At 39.3% G+C, this 27,878-nt stretch overlaps 1 protein-coding gene across 1 annotated transcript; it reads left to right on the top strand.

Annotated features, from left to right (window-relative positions):
- Window positions 1-1,122: 1,122 nt before the first annotated feature.
- Window positions 1,123-27,878, top strand: CUL4B (cullin 4B). Its single transcript, XM_065846120.2, has 21 exons — window positions 1,123-1,325; window positions 2,113-2,631; window positions 5,291-5,406; window positions 9,936-10,039; window positions 11,348-11,417; window positions 11,913-11,986; window positions 13,059-13,221; window positions 13,322-13,411; window positions 13,669-13,751; window positions 14,870-14,937; window positions 16,074-16,192; window positions 16,864-17,056; window positions 18,504-18,608; window positions 18,911-19,021; window positions 19,752-19,837; window positions 20,647-20,754; window positions 21,017-21,130; window positions 22,089-22,194; window positions 22,272-22,444; window positions 23,004-23,156; window positions 24,329-27,878. The coding sequence occupies exons 1-21, from the start codon at window positions 1,313-1,315 to the stop codon at window positions 24,422-24,424; spliced, it is 2,664 nt and encodes an 887-aa protein (XP_065702192.1). The 5' UTR covers window positions 1,123-1,312; the 3' UTR covers window positions 24,425-27,878.

Raw genomic sequence — 27,878 nt, 5'->3', positions numbered from 1 at the left:
CCTGGCTTCCTCCTGGGCCCCCATCACTTCACCTCACCTTCCCCTGCTCACCCACAAACCCCAGACCAGACTGGTGAGGAGCTGCATGTTCTGACTGATGGGACACAGTCGCTGGCTCTTCCCCACCTGAATGGCTGTCTGGACAGGAACAGCCTCCTGCTCCTCCAGGAACAGCGACACTTAATCGTGTCTCCTCTTGCATAAATCCAATAGTTTCCAAAAACCAAGAATCCATACAAATTTAAAATCTCTTACATTTGTGCACCTCTTACCTTATTTGGCTTAAGTGAACATAACAGTTCCAGGAAACAGAGAAAAATGTGACAGCATAATCATATAAGTTTTATTTACTTAGCAAACCTGTTTATTTCTATTACATCTGACTTAGAATGTAACTTATTAGTGCTTGGGAACTATACAACTTGTTCTAAAGCCAGTCAAATACAGACTGAAGCTTTTTTTTTTCTTAATCTGGAGAAATAACTTTTCTACACATCACTAGCACAACGTTTCAGGCCTCAGGAGCTGTCTGCCAGTCACTCAGAAAACACACTATGGAGAAACCTCCGAAAAATTACATTTGTATCTCTCCAAACCACAGTTTCTGCCAGGACAAGTGAGCATCTCTTTTTTCCAGCAAGCACAGAACTGCTGGCAGCTTCCCCGGGAGCTCTGTGGTCAGCACGGCGGGTGGAAGCTCTCGGCTTGGATAGCTTCTGCTGGAACAAAACCTCGCCGCTTGCTTTGTTGCTTTTTCCTCACCTATTTCTCAACAGCGACTGAATCAAACGATGCTCTTGGCGAGTCCACGTTTCCTTTGGTAACAGACACACCAGCAGCAGAAAAGGCCACGAATGATCCCCGGCTGGTGTTTTTGGAAAAACAAACCACCACAAACCCCACACAGCCCGAGGCTTTAGCGCAGTGCGAGTCCACATGTATTAGAATCACATGAAAAAGCTGGCACTGAACGATTACATATAAATGTAAGAAAAGTTATTTCCAACAGAAGCAGGCAGGCCGAGGCCTTCGGCTCACCCGCAGGCACCGAGGCCGGGCTCTGACCGAGCCCGGTTCGCACCCCGGTACCTCAACCGGAGGCCCCCGCGGGACCCGCCCGCGGGACCCGCCCCCGGGAGCCGGGCCGGGACCCGCGTACGGGGCACGACGAGGGACAATCCCGGCAGCCCCGCCCCCTCCGCGCTCCCGCCACGCGGAAGGCGGCGGCCACGCCCCTTCCCGCAGGACGCGCGCTCCGCCGGCGCGCGAGGCGGGGGGTAACGAGCGCGGCCGTAACGAGCCGCCGGCGAGGATGATCACTTCCGGTAGGTCAGGGGGCGGCGGGAAGGAGCGGGGGCTGCCGGCGGGAGCGGGGCTGCCGGACCGGAGGTGGGGCCGCTGTCTCCCTGGGCTGCCCAGCCGCGCTTCCGGGCGGCCGCGCCCCAGCATGCACGGCGACCGGATGTGCCGCCATCTTTAGGCTCCCTCTCCGCCGTGTATTGACAATAACAAGCCCCGGGCCGGGCTGTCCCCCCTCAGGAAGCGCAAGCGGCCGGCACAGAGGGGGGAGGCGGGAGCCCCAGGAACGCGGGCCGCGGGGGAAGTGCGGGCCGGGAGAGGGACAGGGACACCGGTGGGGCGAGGGGCCCGGGCCGAGGCGTGAGGGAGCCGCTCAGCCCTCCCGCAGCTGCTCGGCGGAGACGAGGCGGCTGGAACAGGAGGGGAGCGGAGCGGAAGGCCGAGCTGGGGGAGCGGGCAGCCGCGGGGAAATACCGGTGCTGGAGAGAAGAATTGACGCAAAGTCGTGGGTGGCGAGACGCTGCGCCGAGGAAGGAGTAAAAAAAAAACAGGAAAGCGGAAACAAACTACGGGAAGAAACAAAGTAATAAAGAAAAGGGGAAGAGAGGAGATAAAGTGATTCCTCCGAGAAAGAAGAACGCGAAGGAGGAGGAACACGGAAGGACTCCACTGATGAGAGAGAGGAGTTGAAAGACACCCCCACCGAGAGACACCAACCAGAGACTGGCTCTCAAACTCTCTCTCTCATTGTCACACCCCAAGGATTTGATGCACCTCAGCCTGTTCACTTCTGTGTGTTCATGTTTCCCACAGGTTTCTCTTCCCCCAACCCCCCAGCTGCAGCCCAGGAGGTCAGACCTGCCACTGATGGTAATACCAGCAGCAGCTCCTCCTGCAAGAAGAGAAAGTTAAATAACAGCAGCAACAGCAATTCTGAACGAGAAGAATTTGATTCCATTTCTTCCTGCGCCTCTTCTCCTTCTAAAAACACCTCCTCGTCCTCTTCCTCTGTTATCACCACCTCCTCGTGCTCCTCCTCAGGGGTTGCCTCCTCTAACCATCACCTCCAGAAGAAGCTGCGCTTTGAGGACTCGGTGGATTTTATTGGACTCGATGTGAAGATGGCTGAAGAGTCGTCTTCCTCCTCCTCTCCTGCCGCCTCTTCTCAACAGCAGCACCAACAACAGCTCAAAAATAAAAGCCTTTTAATTTCGTCAGTGGCTGTGGGGCACCATGCAAATGGCCTGACCAAAGCTGCCTCATCTACTGTTTCCAGTTTCGCCAACAGTAAACCTGGCTCTGCTAAGAAATTAGTGATCAAGAACTTTAAAGGTAACAGGCCATAATTTGTCACAACCTATGGGGAGCTCAGCTTTGTGTTTTGTTTTCAATGTGAAAACCGGTTGGCTTTCAAATGGCTCCAGGTTTTACAGGAAATGCTTTTCTGTGGTGAATGTTTCCATACTTATGTAAAGGGGGAATAATGTTTTATAATGCATTCTTGCCCAGTCATGTACACATCCTGAGCGACACTTCACTGCTTGGGATTATTTTTCAGACTTCTTTCACTCTGTTGAGAAGGCCTTAACTTGGGTGTTAGACGAAAGGTTTTTCCACGTAAGTGTGTAAATCGCGTTTCTTCAAACTTTGAACGTTTGATAATCTCTTCTAGAAATCCTAATTCAGGGCATAACATATATTTTAGCCCAGTTTATGATGTGTCTTTGCACGTTTTTTTAAATTGGGCCTGAATCTATATATCTTGCTGCTATCAGTGTTGCCTGTTTATAGGTTAATCTGCCTGTGCTTAGTTTTAAATGTTGAAACGCTAAGGTGATTATCAGGCTATTATGGTGGATTTCCTTTCTGGTTTCCCCACTTGCCTCTAGAGTAGGTAGTTCAGATTTTTGCTGAGTATTTTCCTTGCAATATCCTTGCTGTAATTTTTATTATTTAACTCGTTAATGTTTTTCTCTGTCTTATCATACTCTCACTTTAGAAGGATACATTGTTTTATAAATTCTCTCAAAAGATGTTTGTAATTCTCGAGTATTGTTACTGGAGACCAGACTGAAGCAAAGAAATGAAGCACTTCTGTGCTGATGCTGCTTCATTGTCTAGTAAACAAAAATACAAACAGGTGTAGGCAGAAAGCTTAGCTAAAATTTTGCCATTTTTTTCTCTATAAAGATGGGGAAATTGTGGCCTTTCTTATTTCCTGCCTATTGCTATCTTCTAAAATAGTCTGATAGCTTCTTTCTTTAGTTGTTTTTCTTTTTCCCCATGTGTGAGGGAGGAGGAGTAAAAGATTTAGTGATATTAAAATGAATTTCTAAATACACAATTGATACGAATGTTCTGTAGAGGTATCACGGAAGGTAAAGATTAGGATTATTTTAGCCATGTAACATTTTCCAGCAATTCAGGTGCACAGTGTCACTTTCTGCTTTAAGGTCCTCCTAATTCTCAGAAATGTTCTCTGCTCATCACATCATAATTATTTAATTTGATTATTTTAAAATTTATACTTACGATGCATGATAGTGAGAAATAAATGCCACTCTCTTGTTGCTTGCACACCCTTCTCTTTTAAGGAATGTCAACTTTTTTATGTTTAAAATGTTTGTTAGCTGTCATGGATTGCATGGTGCTATGATCATCATTGCTTATAAATTGTTATTTGAATCACTTGCTTAAAACAAATGTCTCAAGAATCTACCAGCTTTACTTTTTATTTATTCTCAGATGCTAAACAGAATAGCAAGATTGTCTTTATCTTAATGTGATAGCAATAACATTCTTTACACCTTAAATAACTTCCTAAAATCCAGAATCTCAGTATTTACTGTTTAGTAGCATATGCATTAGTGGATAGTGGAAACAGGCAAGTGTCACTTGTAGTTAGTTGTCTCTGGATTCTTACGATACAGCTGGTGTTGGGATATTGCCAATACTGAAGGGAAATGCTTGGGAGGACAAAAGAAATTACTTCTCTCCATTTGTTATTTCTAGATAAGTCACAAAGCTTTACAAATTGTCATTTTTTGTAGAGTACAAACTCTGGGCCACTTTCACCTGTTGGTGGTGTGGGTGTGCACGTGACTTCCTCCCTGAATTTTCTCCTTCTTCCTTCTCCATTTGGGAACGTGCTTAATAGAACACAAACGGTCATTATATCTAGCTGTGAGAACACACAGGATTTTAAAATAGTCTGGGTATTCTGAGGATGTGACTTGGGGAATCTCTCTTAGCCTGTTGGAAATGCTCTTGTCTTGTTGAGGACGCTGGGCATCTGTAGAAAAGAGGCTGAAAAAATCAGCAGACGGAAACAAATCTGCAAAGCTCGAGCTTTTTGACCATTAAAAGAGATCTTGACTCTAAGGCGAAACCTAAGAGAGACATAAATGGATTACCTTAAAATAGGCAGGTTTTGCTTGTGACCACAAAGCCTGTGTTATAATTACAGTATTTGTATACGTGCTTCTTGAGGGTTTCTTTCCAGCTGTTAATACAGAGTAGAATTAATAAACAGTAAATTTTAAAAAATAAGCTATACACAACTCTATCTTTTAATTCATTGTTTTCAGTTTTTATGTTTGCTTTCTTTTAGCTGCACTGTCCCAGTAGTGAAAAAGACTGTTGTGAAGATGTAGATAGTTCTTGCTGGGTTTTAGCTTTTTGTCCCTTCTTGAACTGCTCAGGCGCAGAGTTGTGGGTTTTATGAATCACAAATACTGTTTGGGCTGCTGATACTGTGATGTGCATGTGAAGAGCAATGCTAAATCTTTAAAATGCATTACTATTTTAAATGTAAATAAGGTACTGCTTTTACACTATTGCTTTCTTTTCATGGAAGTATAAATTAAAATCTAGAGCATCAGACCGTACCTTTTCCCTCTCAAAACTACATTTTTCATTTCTGTAAAAGGTAAAATGTTCTGGATTTTTAAACATACTTTCTCAAACTCTCTCTATATAATTTCTTTTAAAGATAAACCCAAATTGCCTGAAAACTACACAGATGAAACCTGGCAAAAACTGAAAGAAGCTGTAGAAGCTATCCAGAACAGTACTTCGATTAAGTACAATTTAGAGGAGCTCTATCAGGTAAGTGCTTTAAGTAGAAGTGATGTGGTAGGACACTTTTGATACAGTGGGAAGAATATGGCATTTTGCTTGATAGCTGCTTTTGTCATAGAAAAACTTTTCAATGGATACTTCCTCAGATTTTGAAATCATTAGTAAATTTTCACAAGACCTAACACTGAACTTGCAAATTTTTTCCCTTATCACAATATAATCCAAGATATGATTTCTCAATAAATTAAATAAGAAATAAGGCAAGGAACTGTATTCCCTTCACTCTTTTGAGGTTTATTGTATATAGCTGCTAAAGGAGAAATGTGAAAACTTAAAATGTTGGTGTTTAGGTGAGAAAAAGACATATTAAAATACTATTTTCCTGAAGAGACTGTCTGATTAAGTACCATAAATCATTTGAAAACTGAAACTTTTATTTGGCTTCTGAAAGGTAAATAGAATACCATTTTTTTATTAAATTGCATGATTTTTATTTGATTGTAATGTTTTAATCACTCAGCATTCTGTCTGTTCTAACAACTGAGAATCAAGATTTATTCCCAGCAACAGCTCTGATTTACCTTAAATGCTTGAGGAAGTGATCACACTTAAACTGCATTTCCTAAGCTCCACTTCTGCTTTTTGAGCTGAGTGTGTTGGGGACACTTCACCCTCTCCTCACCTTCTCCCCACTAACGCTGTGGTACTTGTGGTTTTTGCAGCCAAGCAGCGGTGCCGCTTTTGCTCCGTCTTAAGCAGCACTTAAGCCTTTTACTCAACTTTGAAAGCGTTTGCTACCTGCTTAGTTGTTTGACTCGTTCCTCTGTGTGTGTATAGCCTCTCCATCTGTTTCTAGTGTCTCTTCTTCCCCTGCTCTCCCTTTATCAATAGAAGTTGCATTTGAATACGACCGATTTCTGTGAAAAAATGGGGAGAAAAAACCTGTTTGAACAAGGTTTGGGGACAGATTTTTGGGAAGGATAAATTGCCATTCCTCCAAGTTCCTCAGACCAGTGTGCTTTTAAGCCCGTTATAATCTTTGGTAACGTTCGATTAACTGAAAAATAGAGAGGTTTTAACAGTTTGTCAGGATAATATATGGTGTTGTTAACGTAACGATAGTATTATTACTTTTGCAAAAGTGGGTGAAAATAATAAATCACAACCCACTGTATTGTCTGATATTGTAAATTACTTGAGACTGAACAGCAGAGCAAATAACAGATAGTTAAGTACTTGAAGGATATCCAAATTTGTTTAAAAGTACCAAGTTCTGTTGAAAGCCTTGCTTCTGCTTCACAATTATCACTTATACTTCTGCTCGCTTTTACCGTAGGCTTAATTTAATGATACTTTTGCTCGGAAGAACAAAAATACACTTTTTTTTCTTTTAAAACTCGGGTTTAACTTCCATACTTCTCCATGAAATAGAGTGCACTCGAGTATGAAACTTTTCCTTTTTTAAATAAATCTAAAAATAATTGTCTTGATTTAAAAATAGTAATAGAAATCACTAGTGTTTTTAAACGCTAACTAAACTAATGTCATTTCTGAACAGCTGCTTGGTAAATGGATCTGATGCCAAATAGGCCTTGGCAGACACCATTATCCAAGCATAGAGGGGAGTTGCAAAAGAGTCTGTAAAAGTTCTGCACACCTCAAAATAAGATATTTGTTTGTGGTTTTTTTTTAACTTACTGAGTTTGGTTTAACTCTTGTCTGCATTGGAAAATCCCACTGAGCAAACATTTTGAGGCTTCATTTCTTTGGGGACCACTAGCTTTTTACTTGCTTTGTTCCTCCCCAGCAAGAGAAGTGATAACACCTCTTGGAGTAGCTCAAGTGCTACAGAATTGAAAGCTTGTTTAATAGAATAATTTTCCTTAGATTAGTACCAGAAAATTGATCTTTGGTACCAGATGCGTACTTTTTTTTTTTTTTTTTTACATCAATCTCAGATATAAGTACTTCTGGAAAGTTGTGATTTCTTTCTCTCATCAGAACTGTGTTCCATTCTTTTTCCTGCTTGTCCCCAGCACACCAACCCAGATGTGCAGGCTGAAATTTAAAAGGAAAAAAATATATATATGTTACACAAAGGTAATATGACGCTTTGCCTTTGGATGTTCAGACCACTTCAGGGAACAAATTCCCTGATCAGAAAGCTTTATTTCACTCGATCAGAACAAGATAATTTTGTGAGCTAGGGCCCCTTAAGTTGTCGGGAGCTTTTTATACATTACAATTATTGTAGTGTGATACCAGTAATTAAATTTGCAAAGCATAATATTGTGGTAGTGATGGTATGCTCCACAGAGCAAATCTTAGCAAAAGGTTTTGTATTTGTGTGCTTAAAAAGTTTAATCTTTCAAAAAAAAGCCAGTCAAGCAAAATTCACAAATAAAATTTAAAATTAAAACATTTCTATGGATATTATCTATGGAGAGGCAGAAGTTTTGCACTTTATATTCAAACACTAAATACTAGCAGATGTGTTTAACACTTTATAATTTCTGATACACATACGCAAAAGCTTTACATGTCCATTGGTAGTGCGGAGGATCATACTTTTAAGGCTGTGGAGCAGCATGGGTCAATAATAGTTGTTTTGAGAGACAGCTGTTACAAAAATGTTGGTAGTTAAGGTGGATGAAGTGACCAGAAGTACCAGGAGGTGGCCACTGGTGTCTGAGGCTGGTGGGTAGACATGAGACCAGTGGTGGTTCTGCAGAAAACAGCAAGTTCTGTCTGAAACATTCATTTTCCCAGCTGTCCGTTGGCTTTTCCAAGCAAAGCAGGAGAAAAGAAAGCTATTTATTGTAGTTGCTGAAGATCTAATCAGGCTTTTCAGGCTCAGTGTTTTCCATTCCTTTTCTGCTGGAGCCAAAGCCGTGGTTATTTCCTGCTTTGCTGCTGTTTCAGTTAGAGCTGGACCCTGGGGGTACAAGAGCAGAATGGAGCTGAGCAGTGTCTGTAACCTGCTCTGAATGGAGAACTGTAGCTTACGTTCTCCTTATCGCATTGTTGTACTTGTTTGGGGTTACCTAAGTGTTAAGGCTGAGGGTTGAATTTGTTGCTGTTCGAAAACAGTAAGACGTGTGCACTTCAGTGATAATTCTGCCTTTCCTAATAATCATAATTCAAACCCGGTTTAGTCTTTATTGGCACGCTCACTCTCTTGCTATACCCATTTGCTTCTGACAGTAAGATTATGCAGGTTTGGTTTTCTTTTGTTTTATTGTTGGATGGGATGTTTTTGGTCTAGGGTTTGTTTTTCATGGAGGTTTTTGTGTGGTTTAACTTCTGTTTGTCCTAGAGCCAGTATTTGCTGTAGTGCACTTGCTCTACGGAGTTGTTTGCTGTTGATGTGCTGGGATAAACTGAGAAACTGTTTGTTTCGCTGTTTTGATTGTTGCTCTGCTTTTAATAGTGGCTGCTCACTGTTTGCTGGGGGCTTCTGCTTGGACTGTTGGGAAATACCTGGGGGGGACTCGGTGTCACAGGTTAGATCTGCTCTGTGTCCTTCTGAACTGTGCTGTCCCTGCGTGGTTGCTGAGGAGCAGATTTGATCTTCCAGTCCATTTTTTCCTGTGAGTTGTTTGTGCTGGCAACAGAATTATTTTCCATTTAAAAGTAAATAAACTTGAGAGGCATTAGTTGAAAATCATATATACCTCTCCTCTCTAGCTTCTACAGGTGTTTTACAGAATAGTCCCATGCTGTGGCTTTCACTAGTCCATAAAGAGTTAAGAGTTGCTCAGTTGCTTTCCAGATCTGGGCAATTAGTATAAATTTTGAAAAAGTCTTTTAAGTTATGCTTAAGAATGCTTGTTTGCTTGGTCAGTCTCCAAGGCATGTCCCCATTATACTTCTTTTTCACTTTTCACTATGAAGCACAGTGACAGCTCTTCTAATATTTGGTTATGATCTAGAACTGTGGGATTTGTCACTGTATACATCTAGGATGTACTCATACTACTAAAAATTGTTCAGGACTATAACTAACTCAGGCAGGGGGTTGATGTGTGGAGATACACGTATAAAAATATCTATATATGCTTTTGGGGATGAGGGAAGCTTAATTGAGGAAAGGACTGCAAAAGGAATTAACACTAGCGGTGCTTTACTACTCATCAGTGTGACTTGCAGAGCAGTTAATAAACTTAAGACCTTAAGCATCTGCTTTGAAGAATGAAAGCCAGCAAGCTGCTGGCACACAGACTGACATGGTTTTCTTAGAGATGCAAGTCTTACAGCTCCTTACGAGGTGATGGTGCTCTGACTAAAATGAAGAACCTGGGAGCTGCTCAGGGCATGGCCCACCTTTGTCCCTTATTACCAGTATGGTGCTATATCCAGCACCACATCTCTCTCTGGTGTTCTGTGTGCAGCTGTTAACTGTGTTACAATTAAAATCTGGTAGATTTTTGAGCAAGAATCAGAAGAATTCCATGGTCATTTTGGTTTGGTATTGTTTTTTTGTTTCCGCCTTTCCTTGTAAAACCACATATAAGGATATAAACAGCTTTCTTAGTATCTGTTTCTCTTTACTTCAGGCTGTTGAAAATCTCTGCTCCTACAAGATTTCCGCAAACTTGTACAAACAATTGAGACAGATCTGTGAAGACCACATTAAAGCACAAATTCACCAATTCAGAGAATATCCTTTTTTAAGCTGTTGACGAGCCAAAACATTTTTGCGTGACAGTATGTGGTGATGAATTTCTTTGACTAGTTCATGACACACTACACCATGCTAATGGGAATTCCTAGTTTTTACGTAATTGGGTCTGTTTTCATTTTTTTTGTGGGACCTCAGAAACCACAGCTAGTTCCTTTATGTCTGTAACCATTTGAAAAGTTTGTGAGAAAGTTTCATCGGTGTTTATGAAACACTTTGATATCGTACAAAAGCTCAGATTAGACTTACGGCAAGGCTTCAAAAGACTGTATTGGCTTTATCACCAGGCTTTTTTATATGCTGAACTTGCCATGCTCAGGTAAACAGAGAAGTCTTCCAACAAGTAGTTTGAGCATCTCCCTTAGGAGGAAAGGCTGGGGTTCTTCAGCTTGGAGAAGAGGAGACTGAGGGGTGACCTCATTAATGTTTACAGATACATAAAGGGTGAGTGTCAGGAGGATGGAGCCAGGCTCTTCTCAGTGACAACCAGTGATAGGACAAGGGGTAATGGGTACAAACTGGAACACAAAAGGTTCCACTTAAATTTGAGAAGAAACTTCTTCATGGTGAGGGTGGCAGAGCCTGGCCCAGGCTGCCCAGGGAGGTTGTGGAGTCTCCTTCTCTGCAGACATTCAAACCCGCCTGGACACCTTCCTGTGGAACCTCAGCTGGGTGTTCCTGCTCCGACGGGGGGATTGCACTGGATGAGCTCTCAAGGTCCCCTTCTAATCCCTGACATTCTGGGATTCTGTGAAAAGTGGAAGTGGTCTGGCAGCCTACAGTGTTAGTGGTTCTGAGGATCACAATGGTTTATTTTCAAAAGTTTTGAGTTGCATTAGATTGAGATCCTTTTAAGTCGACATTAACTATTATCAGAAGTGTGCAGAGACCTGAATAAAAGTTAAATTTCAAGGACAAAATGTATGTCTTAAGATTCTCTTAACATGAGCTGAAATTATACTATTTGTGTAGTGGTGGGGTCTTACATGTATTGTGCATTATTGGTTTTTGAGGTATGGGGATATGTGTGTTTCCTCCAATCCCCAGGGATGGGGGATAAGACAAAACACAAGTATTTACATCGGTTTATTTTAGTCATTCAAATAATTTTGTTTTCTCATTATAAACACAAGGACCCTCATTAAAATCAAACATGTTGCAAGAAGTTAAGTGGTTCTTTTGGGGAGTAGGTGAGTTTGTGCCCTCTGTGAAGTGTCTTAAAAGATGTTGGTTTATTTCATTGCTAACACTACCTATTTATCATAATTTTCTTAATGATTTCTTCATGGATTCATTGGATAGTGTGCTTTTTCTAAAGAAAATAGACAAATGTTGGCAGGATCACTGCAGACAAATGGTAAGTTTTTTATCTTTTTCAATAAAACCAGTTGCCTAGTCAGCCTGTATTTTGCTTAACTTTGTTCCTTTACGAACATAATGTGCTTCTGAAATGTTGTCTTAAATTTATATAAGGCTTCTTCATGAAATACAACTGTGTCTAGTCTGTTATAAATCAAGTCTTGAAAATAATTTGTCTGTAGTGTGTTTCTTGACACATCGGTCTGATCTTGGACACACACACACATCCCCCCAACTCCTAACCGTTGTTCCTATGCAAACCTTTCTCCTTTTACTCCTATTACAAAAGGAGCTATCCATTTATATAGAAAGATGCTAAATGTTGCATTAATCACCTGGCTGAAATCGGCAGAATATTTTAAACAAATCAGCACTGTCTAAGAAAGTGATGCCTGAAACCTGTCAATGGGTGGTGTGGGTTTTTTTTGGAACATAATTGTGTTGCTCTTCAAGAGTAAAATGATTGTGGCTTTCTTATTCCTTCTCATAACAGATTATGATTAGAAGTATCTTTTTGTTCTTGGATCGAACTTACGTACTTCAGAATTCAATGCTGCCATCTATTTGGTAAGGACACAATGAAAAAATTATTTGGGGGTGTATTTATCGATATATCTTCCTGATTTTCTGTTGATTGTCATTGTTGTGTTGTGTTTTTTTTATACAAACTTCATAGTGACCTGTAAATTAGGTGCAGAATTAATACATGCTTATTGCAAAGGGAGATTCACTTTTAATTTATTTCCCATGAATTTATTTGTTGTGAATTACAGGATTCTTCTAGAATAGCTGTGATAGCAAATTTCAGGTAGGTAAACACTAGACTCCAGTTTGCACAGTTAACGGAAAGGGCCTGTTCGACAATTGACATGTGAGGATTTGGGTTGCCCAATTATTGGCTTTCATGTGTGTAGTATTCAAAGTTCTGTAACGATTTTTTGAAAGAAAAAGTTACCTAAAATAAAAGCAACTTATTATCTTTTGGATGTTAACCACTGCCTGTGTGCCTCCCCCACCAATACTTTAATAATTAGCAAATGCTTACAGTGCTTTTGGCACTCTGTGAATTCCTTTGCCAGAGATTGAAGGAGTGGATGGAGGGCCTGGCTTTTCCCAAAAGTGTCCAGACCCACAGTTTCAAATTCATGGAAGGTTTTAACTGGGATGCCTGAAGCAGAGATCCTTGTCTTTTGCATCACTGAGTTCTTCTAAAATCTGCCTAAGAATCAGAGATTAGAAAGTGATGGACCAAAGAAATAACATTGTCCAACGGCTTAGCCATGGAATTGGGACCTGGGATGACATTATCCTTTTCTTGTGAAGGCTGCTGCTCATTCAGTTTACATCATCCTCCCAACCAAGTGAAAAATAAAGGTGTTGCAAAAGTTAGGTGGATATTTAGGAAAAATATGTGCTTTGGTCTTTAAAATCTGTAACTTACTGTTGATGCTTTGTCATGGTTTGTTTTAGTGTTAAAGTGTTTGTTCATCTTGAGTGATTTGGAGGCAGAGGAATGAGGAATATGGAGAATGCTAGATTTATTGGCTTCTCTGTTTGATCTAGATCAATTTTTATTATTAGAGAACATTTGAGATTGATTCTTATGCAATTTATTGAACAGTGTTTATTTTGATTTTAGGGATATGGGGCTAGAATTGTTCAGAACTCATATAATCAGTGATCAGAAGGTTCAGAACAAAACCATTGACGGCATTCTTCTGCTGATTGAGAGGGAAAGAAATGGTGAGGCTATCGATAGGAGTTTATTGCGAAGCCTTCTGAGCATGCTTTCTGACCTGCAGGTGAGTGAACGTGTTTCACCTTTAAACCAATGAACAGCTCAGATTCTTATTTAGTGCTCAGTAAGCTTTACCATGCATTGCTGTCGTGTTGTTTCTCTAGATCTATCAAGACTCTTTCGAACATAGATTCTTGGAAGAGACTAACCGCCTGTATGCAGCAGAGGGACAGAGGCTTATGCAGGAACGAGAGGTATTTTGAGTGTTTAACAATATTTGTTAGGGAGAGGAGCTGTTCTGTTGCCTTGGCCAGTGTACAGGGCGACAATATGACCTTTATGTTTTCTAGCACTCTGAAAAGGGCAACTTGGATGTAGTTGCCTTCAGTCAAAGCGCTGATGATTTCTGCTTCAACCTGGAGCTGCTGCTGGCAGACCAGTACTTTCTTTTTCTTTTTTTTTTTTTCTTGATCTATTTTTTAAATGTGCAAAACTACTCTGGCATTTCCAGGTACCAGAATATCTTCACCATGTCAACAAACGCTTGGAAGAAGAAGCAGACAGGATAATCACTTATTTAGATCAGAGCACGCAGTAAGTGCAATCTCTTTGCTTGGCATTGTTAGCTGTTTGGCCCTCCTTCTGTTGAGGGCCATCTAATAGCTACATTTTATTTCAGTTATTGACCATCAAATGCTTCTTCACTTCCCACAATTCCTTGTTTACAGTGAAGCACTGTCTTGGCTCACACAGCTAATACCGTTTTCTTCTAAGCCACTAGGTATTTTGACATAAACTTTGTTGGGCCTTTGGTTGGATAAAAATAGGCTGCCACCCCCAGTCCAAATGTCTCTTTCTTGCTGAAATGCGATTAATGAGCTGTCGTCCTGCCTGAAAAAGATAGGACCTGGGATAGAGGATTCTCAAGCTAAAGGCTCTGAATATTTTCATTAAAATACTTGCATATTCTTTATGGAGTCTGGGGAATTACTGACTTATGTCACTCTTCAGTATTTTCTACTTAGAGGCAGGTTTTCCTCGAATACAGTCAAGTGGAGGTCATGAGCGGTAGGACAGGAGAAATGTTCTCCTAACATAAAGCCACAGCTGTTGTGTCTGATAGGAAATGTAGGTCCCTAATATAATGAAACTCTTCAAGCAAGCAGTAGCAACTTTTTGAAGAGCAGGTACAGAGAATCTCTCTGAGAGGAAGTTTTATTGCTACCATCATACATTTTTATTTCCTTCCTCCTTCAGCTGTTAAAAACATTTAACTTGTTTAGTGGCTTCCTTCTTCCACACCATGATTAGTGGCCAACTCCCCATTTTGTTTTAATACCTCCTGATTTGTGAGGTGTGTGTTCTCTTTGGTTTGTCTCCTAAGACATTAATCTCCTCCCACCGAACAGGAAAAGATATGTTCTTTGACAAACTTTTGACCAGTTACTTCGCTGATGGAATCATTGTCCAGCTGCCTAGAGGTCACATACAACAGGCTTATTGTGTGAATTAAATCCTCAGTCAGCAAACAGAAAAAAAAGGTTGCTTACTGGGGAGGAAAAAGAATAAATATGTGTATAATCATTTTGGGTCCTTGGCCACAGATAATTAGAGCACTCCCAATTACAAGTCTAGTTAACGTCTCAAAAAAAGGATGTAAAACTGTCAATAATGGAAAAAAGGAAAAGTAATTCTGAACGTTTTTTCTATAGGAAGCCACTAATTGCTACTGTAGAAAAGCAACTTCTAGGTGAACATTTAACAGCCATTCTTCAGAAAGGTAATCTTTCTTCTTTATAGAAATGTTTCTAATTGCTGCTTCGGGGCTTTCAATTCCTGTGCTGAAAAAGGGACAGATTCAGGTGCTGGGGAAGGACACAAGCTACATCTAACTTCTTGTGCTACTCAGTTCATGAAATAGCATCATTCATTTTGCAATAGGCCAAGTACAGTTCTCCTTGTCAAGAGTCAGCAGGTGCAATATTGCTTTCAGATACACAGCAAAGCAAAAGGAAAACTAGAATAAGGGACTCTTGAGTTCAGTGCGTTAAATAGCTTTTTAAAGACTCAGAGGCAAAAGAGTAGCCTTTGAATAATGGCCATGCCAGAAAGGGGAAACATCGCTTACTTGCTGCTCACAAACAGCAGCTTGTTTTAAACGTGTAGTGCAGTTTGAGTAATGAAGTACGTTGCCTCAGTTCTGCAATAATCTCTGAGGGGTGAAGTGGCCCTCTGTCGCTCTGAGGGATGGTCTGGAAATAGATATGGGTGCAGCAAGAGTTGAATAGTAAAAGAAAATTATCAAGCCCTTACTAGCCAGATTGTGGATGAAACAGGTACGTGAGCATCTTCCTGCACATCTGTAACAGGCTCTTCATTGAGACGAGTATCCAGTTTGCAGTATTTACTCATCTGCTTTCTTAGAGCCTTGTTGTGGAGCATCAGGCCTTCTCTGCCAAAAAGTTAAAAAGGGAAAGGTGAAGATATTTCTTGAAACTGCTTGCCTTCAAACATCTGTAAAATTTATTTTACAGCTGGAATTGAGACTCAGAGCTCTGTCTTGCCAAGGAACCTTCCCTATAGATCACTAGAGCATAAACTTTTCAAATCTTTAGGGAATAGTAAAGTAGAAGTAAGCAAAGGTGTTGTGATAAGTATGTTATGTAAAGTACATGTAGCCTAAGATATCCAGTGCAATAACAAAGCTTTTAAGGTTTGAGCCAGTTCAGGTTGACATTTTGTGTTTTGCTGTTAAATTAGGTAGCTTAAAGAAACCCACAACCCCAAAAGAAAAAAAAACACCAATTGCTTGATTAAAAAATACTAGCTTTGAACAAGTCTCTTACTGTAATAATATGCTGAACTTTCTTTGTAATGCTCTGGTGTTAATTCCTATTGAAATTATCTCATTTGCAGGTTTAAACCACCTTCTTGATGAAAACAGAATTCAAGATCTGTCTCTTCTGTATCAGTTGTTCAGTCGTGTGAGAGGCGGAGTACAGGTTCTATTGCAACACTGGATTGAGTACATAAAGGTACTGTTCTTAGAGCTCTGGAACAGATAGCACTATTGTATTGGTGGGGTTTATACACAGATATTTGAGCCATCTGTATAAACTATTGCATTTTTCTAAGACTTAAAGACTACTTGTTTATAAGCATATATTTAATAGGCAGCTTTTGAAACTGTATTAGGAAAAGTACCATAACTGTTCTAGCCCTGTCAAAGAAAATATTGAACATTCAGTTGAATTATTAAAGTCAAATAAATTTGAAGGGTTTTTTTCTTGCCTATAGTTAGTTGTAGGGGACAAGTGTATTTCTCCAATGGATGTTGTGAAGGAAGGCTTTGTGACGGCATAGGAGTATTGTTAAATAAAGACGAGTTTAATGGAAGCTTGACCTGTTTAAAACCTGAGCATGTAGATGTTTTAAAAAGGTGTGTTAATTTTATCCTGCTTAAATTTATTTCTTCAGCCAAAAGATCTGAATCTGTTCACTTATTCATGGATTGGTTTTGAATCAACATACAAGGTTTAGGAATAATTGTATAGTAAATACTTCATAATGCTGTTACTTCTAATGTGTTAGTGGAACTAATATGAATACCAGAAACAAGACATTACAAAGATAACTTAGGCTCTTAGGACTCTTGTCGTTTATACTTGTTATTCAGGCTGATTGAAAGACATGTTTTATTTTGCAGGCATTTGGTAGCACCATAGTAATTAATCCAGAAAAAGACAAAACCATGGTCCAAGAACTACTTGATTTTAAAGACAAAGTTGACCATATTATTGATGTTTGCTTTCTCAAGAATGAGAAGTTTGTAAATGCCATGAAAGAAGCCTTTGAAACATTCATTAACAAACGACCAAATAAGCCAGCTGAACTCATAGGTATTTTCCTTCAGTTTCTTCCCATGTGAGAATTTGGGTGGGGGGCAAGAGAGTTGCTGCTGCAGCTTACAGGTGGAATATGATGGAGTTGTGTGTTAAAAGACATTATGCACGATGCATTGTCAAACTGGGCATCTACAGTGCCTTACTGTGCAAGTGATTTATTTGGTAGGATAGCATTAGACACTAAGAACAAGCTCTATTCATCAGTTCACTGACCAGGCTATAAAGAAGTGAAGAACAGGAGAATTTAGGCATTCCAGCAATTGACTTGTGTCCAGGTGTGAAAATATATAATTGTGCCACCAACACATACACAGAGCTACCAGGGGCTCTACATAGATTCCTGTGTTTTTATATATAAAGCGAAGAGAGATAAAGATGCACTGAACCCCTCATGTTATAGGGACAGAGCCTCTGGAGTTTGCCAAGAAAGTTGTTACGGATTTGTGCATTACAAGCCTGACTCTGCACTTTTGAATACCTTAATCATTTCCCCACACAGAGAATAATAAATACTTGCTTTGCAATTGTTGTGCTCTTAGGCATGTGCGAATGCTTTCTGCCCTCCACTTTTTAAATCAACTCACTAACTGTAATGTGCTTACCAAACCATTTGAAATTAAAACAGTAATCTGCTAGAGAAGTTCAGCAGTATAGTCAGTACACTTAAATAGCTGGTTTATGTATATTTCTTCTGTTCTTTTTGCTTCTATCATAGCCATGTCAATCTATAGCAATAGTGACTTTTTACTTTGAGATCATAATATGGACCATAATTTTTAACACACACAAAAATATTTTATAACATTACGTATGCTAATAAAGATGCAGTAATTGTATATATGATGATTAAGGGAGTGGAGCATCTACCTTATGAGGAAAGGCTGAGGGAGCTGGGGCTCTGGAGCTTGGAGGAGACTGAGGGGGGACTTATTAATGTTTACAGATATATAAAGGGTGAGTGTCAGGAGGATGGAGCTAGGCTCTTCTCGGTGACAACCAGTGATAGGACAAGGGGTAATGGGTACAAACTGGAACACAAGATGTTCCACTTAAATTTGAGAAGAAACTGCTGCCCAGGGAGGTTGTGGAGTCTCCTTCTCTGCAGACATTCAAACCCGCCTGGACACCTTCCTGTGGAACCTCAGCCGGGTGTTCCTGCTCCATGGGGGGATTGCACTGGATCAACTTTCTAGGTCCCTTCTAACCCCTGGCATTCTGGAATTCTGTGATATGGAAAAAATAGATGAGGCTATGATTTTTTTTAACTTTATAGCCTTTATGAAAATGAATCAAACTACCTGTGATGAAACAGATTTGGAGGTTGTTTCAGGACCCTTTACATTTCCGAAAGATTTCACAATATTAGATTTTATTTTTTTTTTTAAGTTTCATTGTGATACTAGGCATACACTAAACTTTTTATTCCTCAACACTCTTTTAGCTAAATATGTAGATTCAAAGCTTCGTGCAGGCAACAAAGAAGCTACAGATGAAGAACTTGAAAAAATGCTGGATAAAATTATGATCATATTTAGATTCATATATGGTAAGTATTGGGGTTTTTTTGTGGGGATACAGCTGTTTAATCAGTAACATAAAGGTACTTGGAAATAGTTTTTGCGGTCTGCATTTTAAGTGTTCGCTCTCTATAGATGCAGTTTGCTGGTGTAGTGCTGTTTAACTAATTTGCCTGTTCAAAGGCTGATAACAAGACCTGACTCAAAATCTGTGAAAATCTTAATGTGAAGGCCCTTGCCAGCTTTACTGAGCTTTTGATTTAGTCTCTTGTCAGTAATGTTTGTTTAAAACAAACTATTTGTGATCACTGTCAAATCTCATCTCTTACAGGAAAAGATGTCTTTGAGGCCTTTTATAAAAAAGATCTAGCAAAGAGACTATTAGTTGGGAAGAGTGCATCAGTAGATGCTGAAAAATCTATGCTTTCCAAACTCAAACATGGTAAATATCTATCTGCTTGCTTTCTTTTAAAAACAGTCATTTTAACATGCCTTCCCAGAAGTGCTGTTTGTATTTCCCCTTTGCACGAGGACAAAAGCCTCATGTGCAAGCCTTGAATGACTGGTACATTTTTGAGGAGGCTGATTTGCTTTTAGTTTTCTAGTTTTAACAGCAATAGCCAAAAAACAGGATCTTCAAGTGTATGGTGTACCTTGGCCTGTGGGACAGAGTTGAGGTTCCCTCCTGAACAGATCAGTGATGTGCTCAGAGAACCTGGGGATGTTTTCTGCTTGTTTGCTCTGTATATGCTCTGAAACATGAAGCTGCCAGCTCTAGTCTGGTCTCCATTGTTGCGTAGGATGGAGTCTTTGGATAGTAAGATAAGAGTTTTAGAACCTGATTGTATTCTACCGCCAAGAGACGGTTTAGCAGGCAGCTGATGGACATTGGAATTGTCACCTGAGTGACATGTTGCCAGTGGAATCCTGGGATGAACAGTCTTGTCCACCTGGAAAAACAGCTGGATTGCAAAACAGCTGACAAATGAAAGCATTTCCCCCATTCCTGTTTATAACCTTATTCTGGATCTTAATTAGAATCCAGATCTTTATGTGAGAACTTATGCTGAAATAGGTCATCTTGCTTCAAAGTACATTCTGATCTTTAGAATAACTATGGTATTGAAAATAAACAGGATTAATTTTTAAGATTTAATTTCTCTCTCTTCTAGAATGTGGAGCCGCTTTCACCAGCAAACTTGAAGGAATGTTCAAAGATATGGAGCTTTCAAAAGACATAATGATACAATTTAAACAGGTACTGCAGGAAAGCCTGCCATGGCTCCTTCATTTACTTGCTTTTTGAATAAATTATTCCCAGAAAACCTAGCAAGAGGGTGCAGGATGTCTTCAGTTGGGAACGTTTCTGTTGTAATTGAGTTAAACTCCTTTTGAGTTACTCCAACTGTCTGTAAGGTTCTTTCACTACAGAGAAAAGGACTTTGTAGGGGATTGCTTTCAAAAGGAGTGGACAAAAGCCCAACTGGGAAAACAGTCCTGAAAATCAGTCAGGACCTATTTTTAATTCTGTGCTGTCTGTGCTTTTGAAAACTTTACTGAATTTGTGTATGGTTTTCCTAAACAACAAAGCAAAAAGCCTGAAGCAAGATTCTGCTTAAAAAAAATACTTGAAGTAATAAAAGAAGATTTGTAAACTTGGAAAATATTTTAATGGCAGTTATAAAACATTTTAACACCAATATATTCTGATGGAATGCCCTGTATGTTTTTGCCCGTTAGTTCTGGTGGTTCGGTAATATTTTGTTTACAAGCAAATTTTAACATTCTTTCTTCCACACAGAACTAGGTACATACTCACATCAGCCTGCTAAAAACACTTCTTTTGCAGTTTTCTTTCTGTGTGAAAGTGCCTTTAGAACTTCAGCAAAATTATTTTTTTTACCCTAATTTTCTTGTATGTTACTTGCAGTTTCTATAGCAAAGACATCATAAGGTCACCTGTCTTCTGTGCTCTCATAATGCCTGTTCTAACTAACTTTTCAGTTCTACCTGGAATATGTTTAATAAACATTGCATTATTTCAGTTTACTTTGTTTCTTTCTGCAGTATATGCAAAACCAGAATGTACCTGGCAACATTGAACTAACAGTGAATATTCTGACTATGGGTTATTGGCCAACCTACGTGCCTATGGAGGTCCACTTGCCCCCAGAGGTAATGAATATAGACATACTATACCAACTATCAGCCTCTCAGTAATGTGTCCTGATAGCAGCTGCCACTTGGTTTTAAATATGCGTATGATCTCTAAGAAGAAATGCAGAACTGTCTTTTTTAAATGAAGTTTGTTGTCTTGTCTTGCAATTCCCGTCATTTTTCTAAGCCTTTATTTAAGGTTTATTTGATTGTGGAGGATGGAAGGATGCTTTTAAAGTAGAAGTTGTGGTTTATTGTTTTGGGTTTGTTCTTTTTCTAGATGGTAAAACTGCAGGAGATTTTCAAGACCTTTTATTTAGGAAAACACAGTGGTAGGAAGCTTCAGTGGCAGTCAACACTAGGCCACTGTGTACTAAAAGCAGAATTTAAAGAGGTGAGTGTATTGTTTGTCTTATTCCTGTTGCTTTGCCAGTCCCAGGTGTGGGTTGCACCTTAGGGATGTTATCGGGAAGCTTTTTTTGTGCTGTGATGGAAAACTTAACACTGTTTTTGCAATTACTTTTAACTTTTGACCTCTTTCCAGAGCTGGTAGTTTCTGAAATAGGTATATTAAGGTCTAAGAAGATGCATCTGATTTCTTTATCGGTGGGAAAAAAAGAAGTTGTTGGTTACTGCTTGGGGAAAATATCCAGTGGGTTTAGTTCCGTATTAAAAATGGTGCTAATTTTAATACTGAGGAGAAAAAAGGACTGTGTTCCATAGATGACCTTACTTCATCTAACAGCATTCAGCATCTTTTCCGGTAGCTTTTCTTTACTGAAATAGAGAAGTTTTGGATTGTACAAGAGCATAACTGTTTTGAAAGGGCTTTCAGTTACTTTCCTTCAGCATTTCTTCATGGGCACAAATATATTTCAAGAAAATGTCTCTTGGAATAGGAATGCTGACCAGTTCTATTATTCGGAAAAATGTCAGTGGTAAAACAAGCACCTATTATCAAACTTGGTTATTTCAAAGATCTTACAGTTCCTAATACTGTGTTTCTTAAACTAATGTTTGTGTTACACCTTGACTTAAAGGTCTTTCAGTTTGTAATTTTAAGTACTTAGTACTTTGAGGTTTGTCTTGAGTAAGTTGATGCATATCTTGGGTGAGCTTTGTCACTGGATATAATAGTCTAGCCTCTGGTTTATTCTGCATTTCATAGTAAACACAAGGTGACCAGTAACTTTCATTCATTCATATTCCCAAATGAATAACAATCATATCCTTTAAGTAAAATAATTGATACACAAGAGTGACTTGTTCCTTCCTGCCCCTCACTATGCTTCCCTACCTTCTCCCCCCCAAAGAAAAAGCCAAGTGATGTCTGTTAATTTCCCTTGTTACAGGGCAAAAAAGAACTTCAGGTCTCCTTGTTCCAGACACTGGTGCTGCTCATGTTTAACGAAGGAGAGGAGTTCAGCTTAGAAGAGATAAAGCAAGCCACTGGGATAGGTTGGTATTGGAAACAGCTGAATACTCCCAAGTGTTCTTACTGAAAAACAAACCTAAACAACTTGTTTCTGCTGTAGAGGATGGAGAGCTGCGAAGGACCCTTCAATCTCTGGCTTGCGGCAAAGCCAGAGTACTGACTAAGAGCCCCAAAGGCAAAGATGTGGAAGACGGCGATAAATTCACATGTAATGATGATTTCAGACATAAGCTCTTCAGGATAAAGATCAACCAAATTCAGATGAAAGAAACAGTATGTTCTTTTTAATCTTCTGGGATTTAGATCCTTGGGTTAAGTATCTCGTTACGTGCCCATCTACAAGTTTTTTTTTCCTCTCAGTGGTAACATACATACTGATATCTTTGTCAAGTTACACATATAATTTGGATGGCAGCACATACCCAATAATGCTAGTTTAAATGTGTGCTTCCATACTAACCTAGACACCAGTGATGCTAGATGTCTCTAAATAAGGTTGTTTTAAGAGAAGCTCCTATTAGTGAATGTTCTTTTCAGCCTTGATCATTCCCTGGAGCTTTACTGAATGGCTTGTGAGCACAGAAACTCAAGTTCACAGTGAATTTCCCCTGACTGCAGTTCCATGTAAAATCTGTGCTAAGATTTTAATTCCTTGTGCAAGTGTTTTTTTTTTTTTAACAGACAAATGGTCTTTGTATTTGTAAAGGATTTATGTCAAATATTTCACAAGAGGCATTTTACTGTCCTAAACTGAGAATTTTCTTAGAGATACAAAGAACTGTTTTGCCAGTTCTAGTGTTCTCTGTAAAACTTTTCTAAATGGATCCTTCAGGTAGAGGAACAGGCAAGCACTACAGAGAGAGTATTCCAGGACCGGCAATACCAGATCGATGCTGCAATTGTGCGAATCATGAAGATGCGCAAGACACTGAGTCATAACCTGCTTGTGTCAGAGGTCTACAACCAGCTTAAATTCCCAGTAAAGGTATAGTACTGATTTTTCTTCTTCTAAAACCTCATTACTTCTTTTTATATTCCCTGCCCTGTGCTCAGTTAAACAGTGCTTCTGTCTAAAACATGCATCATTTTACTCTTAGGAAGGACAATTACTCACTTTCAGCAATTTTAAAGTGCCAGTTGCATTAATTTATCTGAATGTTATCTCAGGCTTTTAGTAAGTTAATAAAACCTCTTACCAAAGGCTTTCAGAACCAGAGTGTGTTAGCTGTGAAGCTGGCTCTCCTTGTGTGCTGTTCTTGTTGCACTGAAGTGTTCTGGCAATGTATTCTTGGGGATGGGGGGAAATGATTCAGATATGTAATGTAGAACTGGTTTTGATTCTTAATTTGGTTGATAACAGTGGTTTTTCCAGACAGATTACATTGGTTAACACACACACACACACACACATATATATGGAATGAAAATTAAATATTGGTGAATGTCTCCAAGCTAAAGAAGCCCACAGTTGCAATACAGAAAGAATAGCTTCTTTATTGTGTACAAATGGAAATGGCTTTTTAAATAGACAGTGATGCATTTGTTTTGAGTTCAAATACACAGTGTTTTCTATCCATGGAAATGTAAAATAAAAGGTGCTGCCATCTCATTCTGTTTTGTTACCATGTTAAGTTCTTGCAGGCCTGTAAGTATTGCATAAACTGCAGTTGTGCTTTGCAGGGTTATAACATGATTTAAATGCTTTTCCTTGCTCTTTATGAGGTATTTTTATAAAGTCCTTCACCAAACAAAACCATAGGGCACCCAAGCTGTTGCAAAACTCACTCGCATCAAGATAAAATGAAACTTGTACCATCTTTTACCAGGTAAAAGTCAGAAATAGAAGTACTGGTACATAATGGATGATTTGTGGCTCTTTAAACAGAGTTTGGTTTAAAGAGCAGCAAATATCTTTGCTCGCTCAAAGAAGTCAATGCTTAGCTGCAGGTGACAAGCTAATTTTGTAACTTTCTCTTCCATCAATTACACATTGCAGACTTTAGAAGCTCTGATGCTTTAAGGGATTTCTTTTGTTACACTGTGATTTCTGTTTCTTCAGCCACCTTAAGCAGGATGGATATTTGGTTTAAGTAGAAAGAACGAACTGAAAAACATTGATTGCAAAGTAATAATGCTGACATCTGCTTTATTTTACAGCCTGCTGACCTTAAGAAGAGAATAGAATCCTTAATTGACAGGGACTACATGGAAAGAGATAAAGAAAACCCAAATCAGTACAACTATATTGCATAAACATATGTTGGCCTTTGTTTTACTGCACACTTGGTGTCATACACAGTTGCCAGTGGATAAACTAGCCTGTTGATCCTGTTAATTGACTTTTTATACTACCGATGATTGAATGAAAGCAGTGTAATGGAAAAGTATAGTAGAGTGGACTTCTTTCAGTGGTTAACATGCCCATTTAAAGAGTACTATTTACATTTTAAGAAGAATGCTGTTGAACTCTTTGCATGTTATTTAGTAAGATGTGCAGAAAGCTGAAAGAAAGTACATGGTCTTTGTGATTCCATTTGTCTCCGGGTCTGAAGAGGGGTCCCTTGATATATGACAGATGTCTTTCACACCTTTAAATGGAAATAGAAGGTTAATTAATATAAAAAAATAGCCTTTAAAATGCTTAAACTGCATGCAAACTTCTAATTTACTGTACAGAATGAATTTCAGTTAGTAACATACCATTGGTTTGGTTGATGCCCACACTTGGATGTATCCCTTGAGGGAGGGGAAAATGGGGAATAAGCCAAGCTGTGCTTATTGCTGATCTAATGGACAAGACAAAATGGTACCAATATGAAACGCTATATAAAGTTTGCAGAGTGGGCATATATACTATATATACAAACACCATTCTTATGTAACTGCTACAACGAAACAAGTTCAGATTAGATTTATATGGCTTGCCTATAAGACTTAGTGTTCACCTTTGGGAATTTTAAGCATAAAACAGCCATAATGGAAAAAGTGACAGTTTTTACTAGTCATGGGTAGGAGGCCTTCACCTCTTGGCAGCAATACTCTAGGAAAGAGAATCTATTTACAGATATCTATGAAAAGCCACGCTGTTCTTGTGGTAAAGCTGTAAGAACAAAAATTACAAATGGATTTTAATACTTACTTTGCTTTGCAACATTCTAAACTTGAACTAACCTCAAGGTTTAGACAGGGCAGCTCTTGCACGGCTGCCCTGCTTTGGATTGCTTTAACTTAAAGCTTTAAGAACTCAGCCCTAGATGTGGCAGGCCTCCTAGAACCCAGAAGCCTACCTCTCATATAGAAAGTTAAGTATTGCTACAAGGCATCTAAAATATATTTTCTTAGATGACCAGAGAGCATTCTTTGCATCTTTATAAGACATGAGAGAATAAGTCACTTGAATGTAGAGCTTTGTTTCAACAAAATGCGTTTTTTTTGTTTATTTTACTGCTATAACAGCATGTGCCAGGAATATATGGGAAAAAAAGTGTCAGCAGAAAAGGTAACTCCTCCAGGTAACAGTTCTTCCTTACCCAGCCAGGCTCTAGACCTACGATCAGCTGTGTTGCAGAGCAATGAAAAACCTCGTCCTCTTTCAGGCGTTGATAGTCCTGAGGAAAACCAGATATTTCTTGAACGCAAGATGTTACTTTTATGTAATGGCAGTAACTGAGCTCTCTATGATCTATAACTTTGATCACTGTGATCCCACATTCAGGGGTGTGCATGTGCGAGACAGGCAGTGTGTGTGTACATGTGTGTAGTTTTTTATCTGACTCATCCCATCCTTACTGCTTTCTTGGCCTACTGTTCAATTCCATATTTTTTCCAGCTGTGTTTTCTCTAAAGCTCTTTTATATGCAGTCCTCATCTAACAAATTAAGCAGATGTTTTGAGGTTTTTTCTCCTACTAAATGATGTGCTGTTATCCTCTGCTAACTGACATACAGCTCTTTGTGATGTGCAGAGAATCTACCTTATCCTTTGACACTACTGCAGCATAACCACTGGTAGACATCCAGGACCACCCTTGCCTTTGTAAGAAAAATACTAACAGTAGAGTTATCTGGTAAGAAACTTGAAGACTGCTCCTGCAAATCTTTAAGTATTAGTTCAAATAGAGATCCACTGGGGAGGAAAGGATGCCTCTCTAAAAAAACCTTCTGTATTTTGCATTCAATGGTCCTTTTTCTTGTATGTGTTTTATATCTTTAGCCAATAAAAGGTTCCTTTTAAAAAGGTGTTTTGGAAAAGGAGCATAAAAAACTTACCTCTTTGGGAGACAGGAGATGATGAGTATCAGTGTTGAACTGGTCCCATTCAGTCTGTTGTGGCACATTAATCTAACACCACCACACGTTTAAAATGCCTGTTCTGGTGAAATCCTCCCTCATTAGACAAGTGTGTTGCATTCAGTCAAACTAACCAGAAAGGTCTGAAGGTTTATTTAATTTTTAGCCCATCCATTTCATTAACTTAAATGCAGAAAATATTAGAGAGAAACTGTTCTCAAAGCTCATCAGACTCCCACCATCTGAGGCAGACCCTAAGCAGCTAAATCTAGTTAAAGCAACCCAAAGACTGGACTTTGAGAACCCTGGCCAGGCCGAGAGAGGGGAGGGGAGAAGGCTTCTCCTTCTTGTATCCTCATGGGTTTTCCCCGAGAACCTGTTCATCTCTTCTGCGAAGGTCTCCCTCATTCCTGGTTAATGACAAAGCTGCAGCCAAGATTTATCGTCCAGCCGTACAACTCCGCAGCTTCTCTCTGGGATCATGTGCCTGCCTATTGAGCCATATATATCTCTGTAAGAAAACAATTCAAGTGGGCTTGGGCCACAGCTCATCTGGCTACAACACAGCTTGTCTGTTTGGCCACACATTTTTAATCTTGACTCTTGCATGCAGTTTATAGCACCTTGTTCATAAGAAATTGCAGTTTATTCTTAGAAATATATATTTTAGGTTTTTTAATCTTTATACCCATAAATGGACTATTTTTTTGTCTTGGCTGGTTTTAAAAGTGACCATTTTGTTTAAATGCTGTAATTGCAAATGTGTTGTAAACGTCGTTTTGTTCTATAGTTTACACAAAGGTGCCAAAGTAAATAGTAAATAAAACAAGACAAACCCTAGCAAATTGTTCAGTTGCTTTAGCTGTTCTTCATATTTTGGTCTCTTTTTTTGTCACTTTTTTCCTAGACATATCATTTCCCCTAATGCTTTCTTTAAAAAAAAAATAAGTGCATCTAAAGAAATGTTCAAATACCACTTTTTTTTTAGTGATTTCATATAGTAGGAAGAATATTTTCTTTGAAACGTTACACTAAAATTGTAAGAGTACAGCAGCATTCAAAAATGTAATATACTTTTTGTATAACAGTTCTTCAGAGTATGTCTGGAGTGGGGGAAAACTAACCCTGTTACTTTTCAGAAGCCTCTTCCCTCGGCTGCCAGCATATGAAGTTGTGCTTTTTCACTGCATCAAAAAGTTATAGTTTATGCAGACTTGCAAACAGGGCATGTATCACCAGTGCATCCTTCGATGCCAAAAGCAGCAAAACCTTTTTTATGTTTCATAAGTCTGATATGGGTACAGAGAGTCTTTCTTAAGTTGGTAAATAATGTAAATACATGTCCTTTCAGAGAGTGAGTCTGTTACCTAGGTATTTTGTGTCATTTAATAAATATTAAACAGTTTTGTGTTGATAAA

The sequence above is a fragment of the Patagioenas fasciata genome, chromosome 11, assembly GCF_037038585.1.
Source record: "Patagioenas fasciata isolate bPatFas1 chromosome 11, bPatFas1.hap1, whole genome shotgun sequence".
Taxonomy (NCBI): Eukaryota; Metazoa; Chordata; class Aves; order Columbiformes; family Columbidae; genus Patagioenas; species Patagioenas fasciata.
This window is presented reverse-complemented; position numbering and strand designations above follow the sequence as displayed.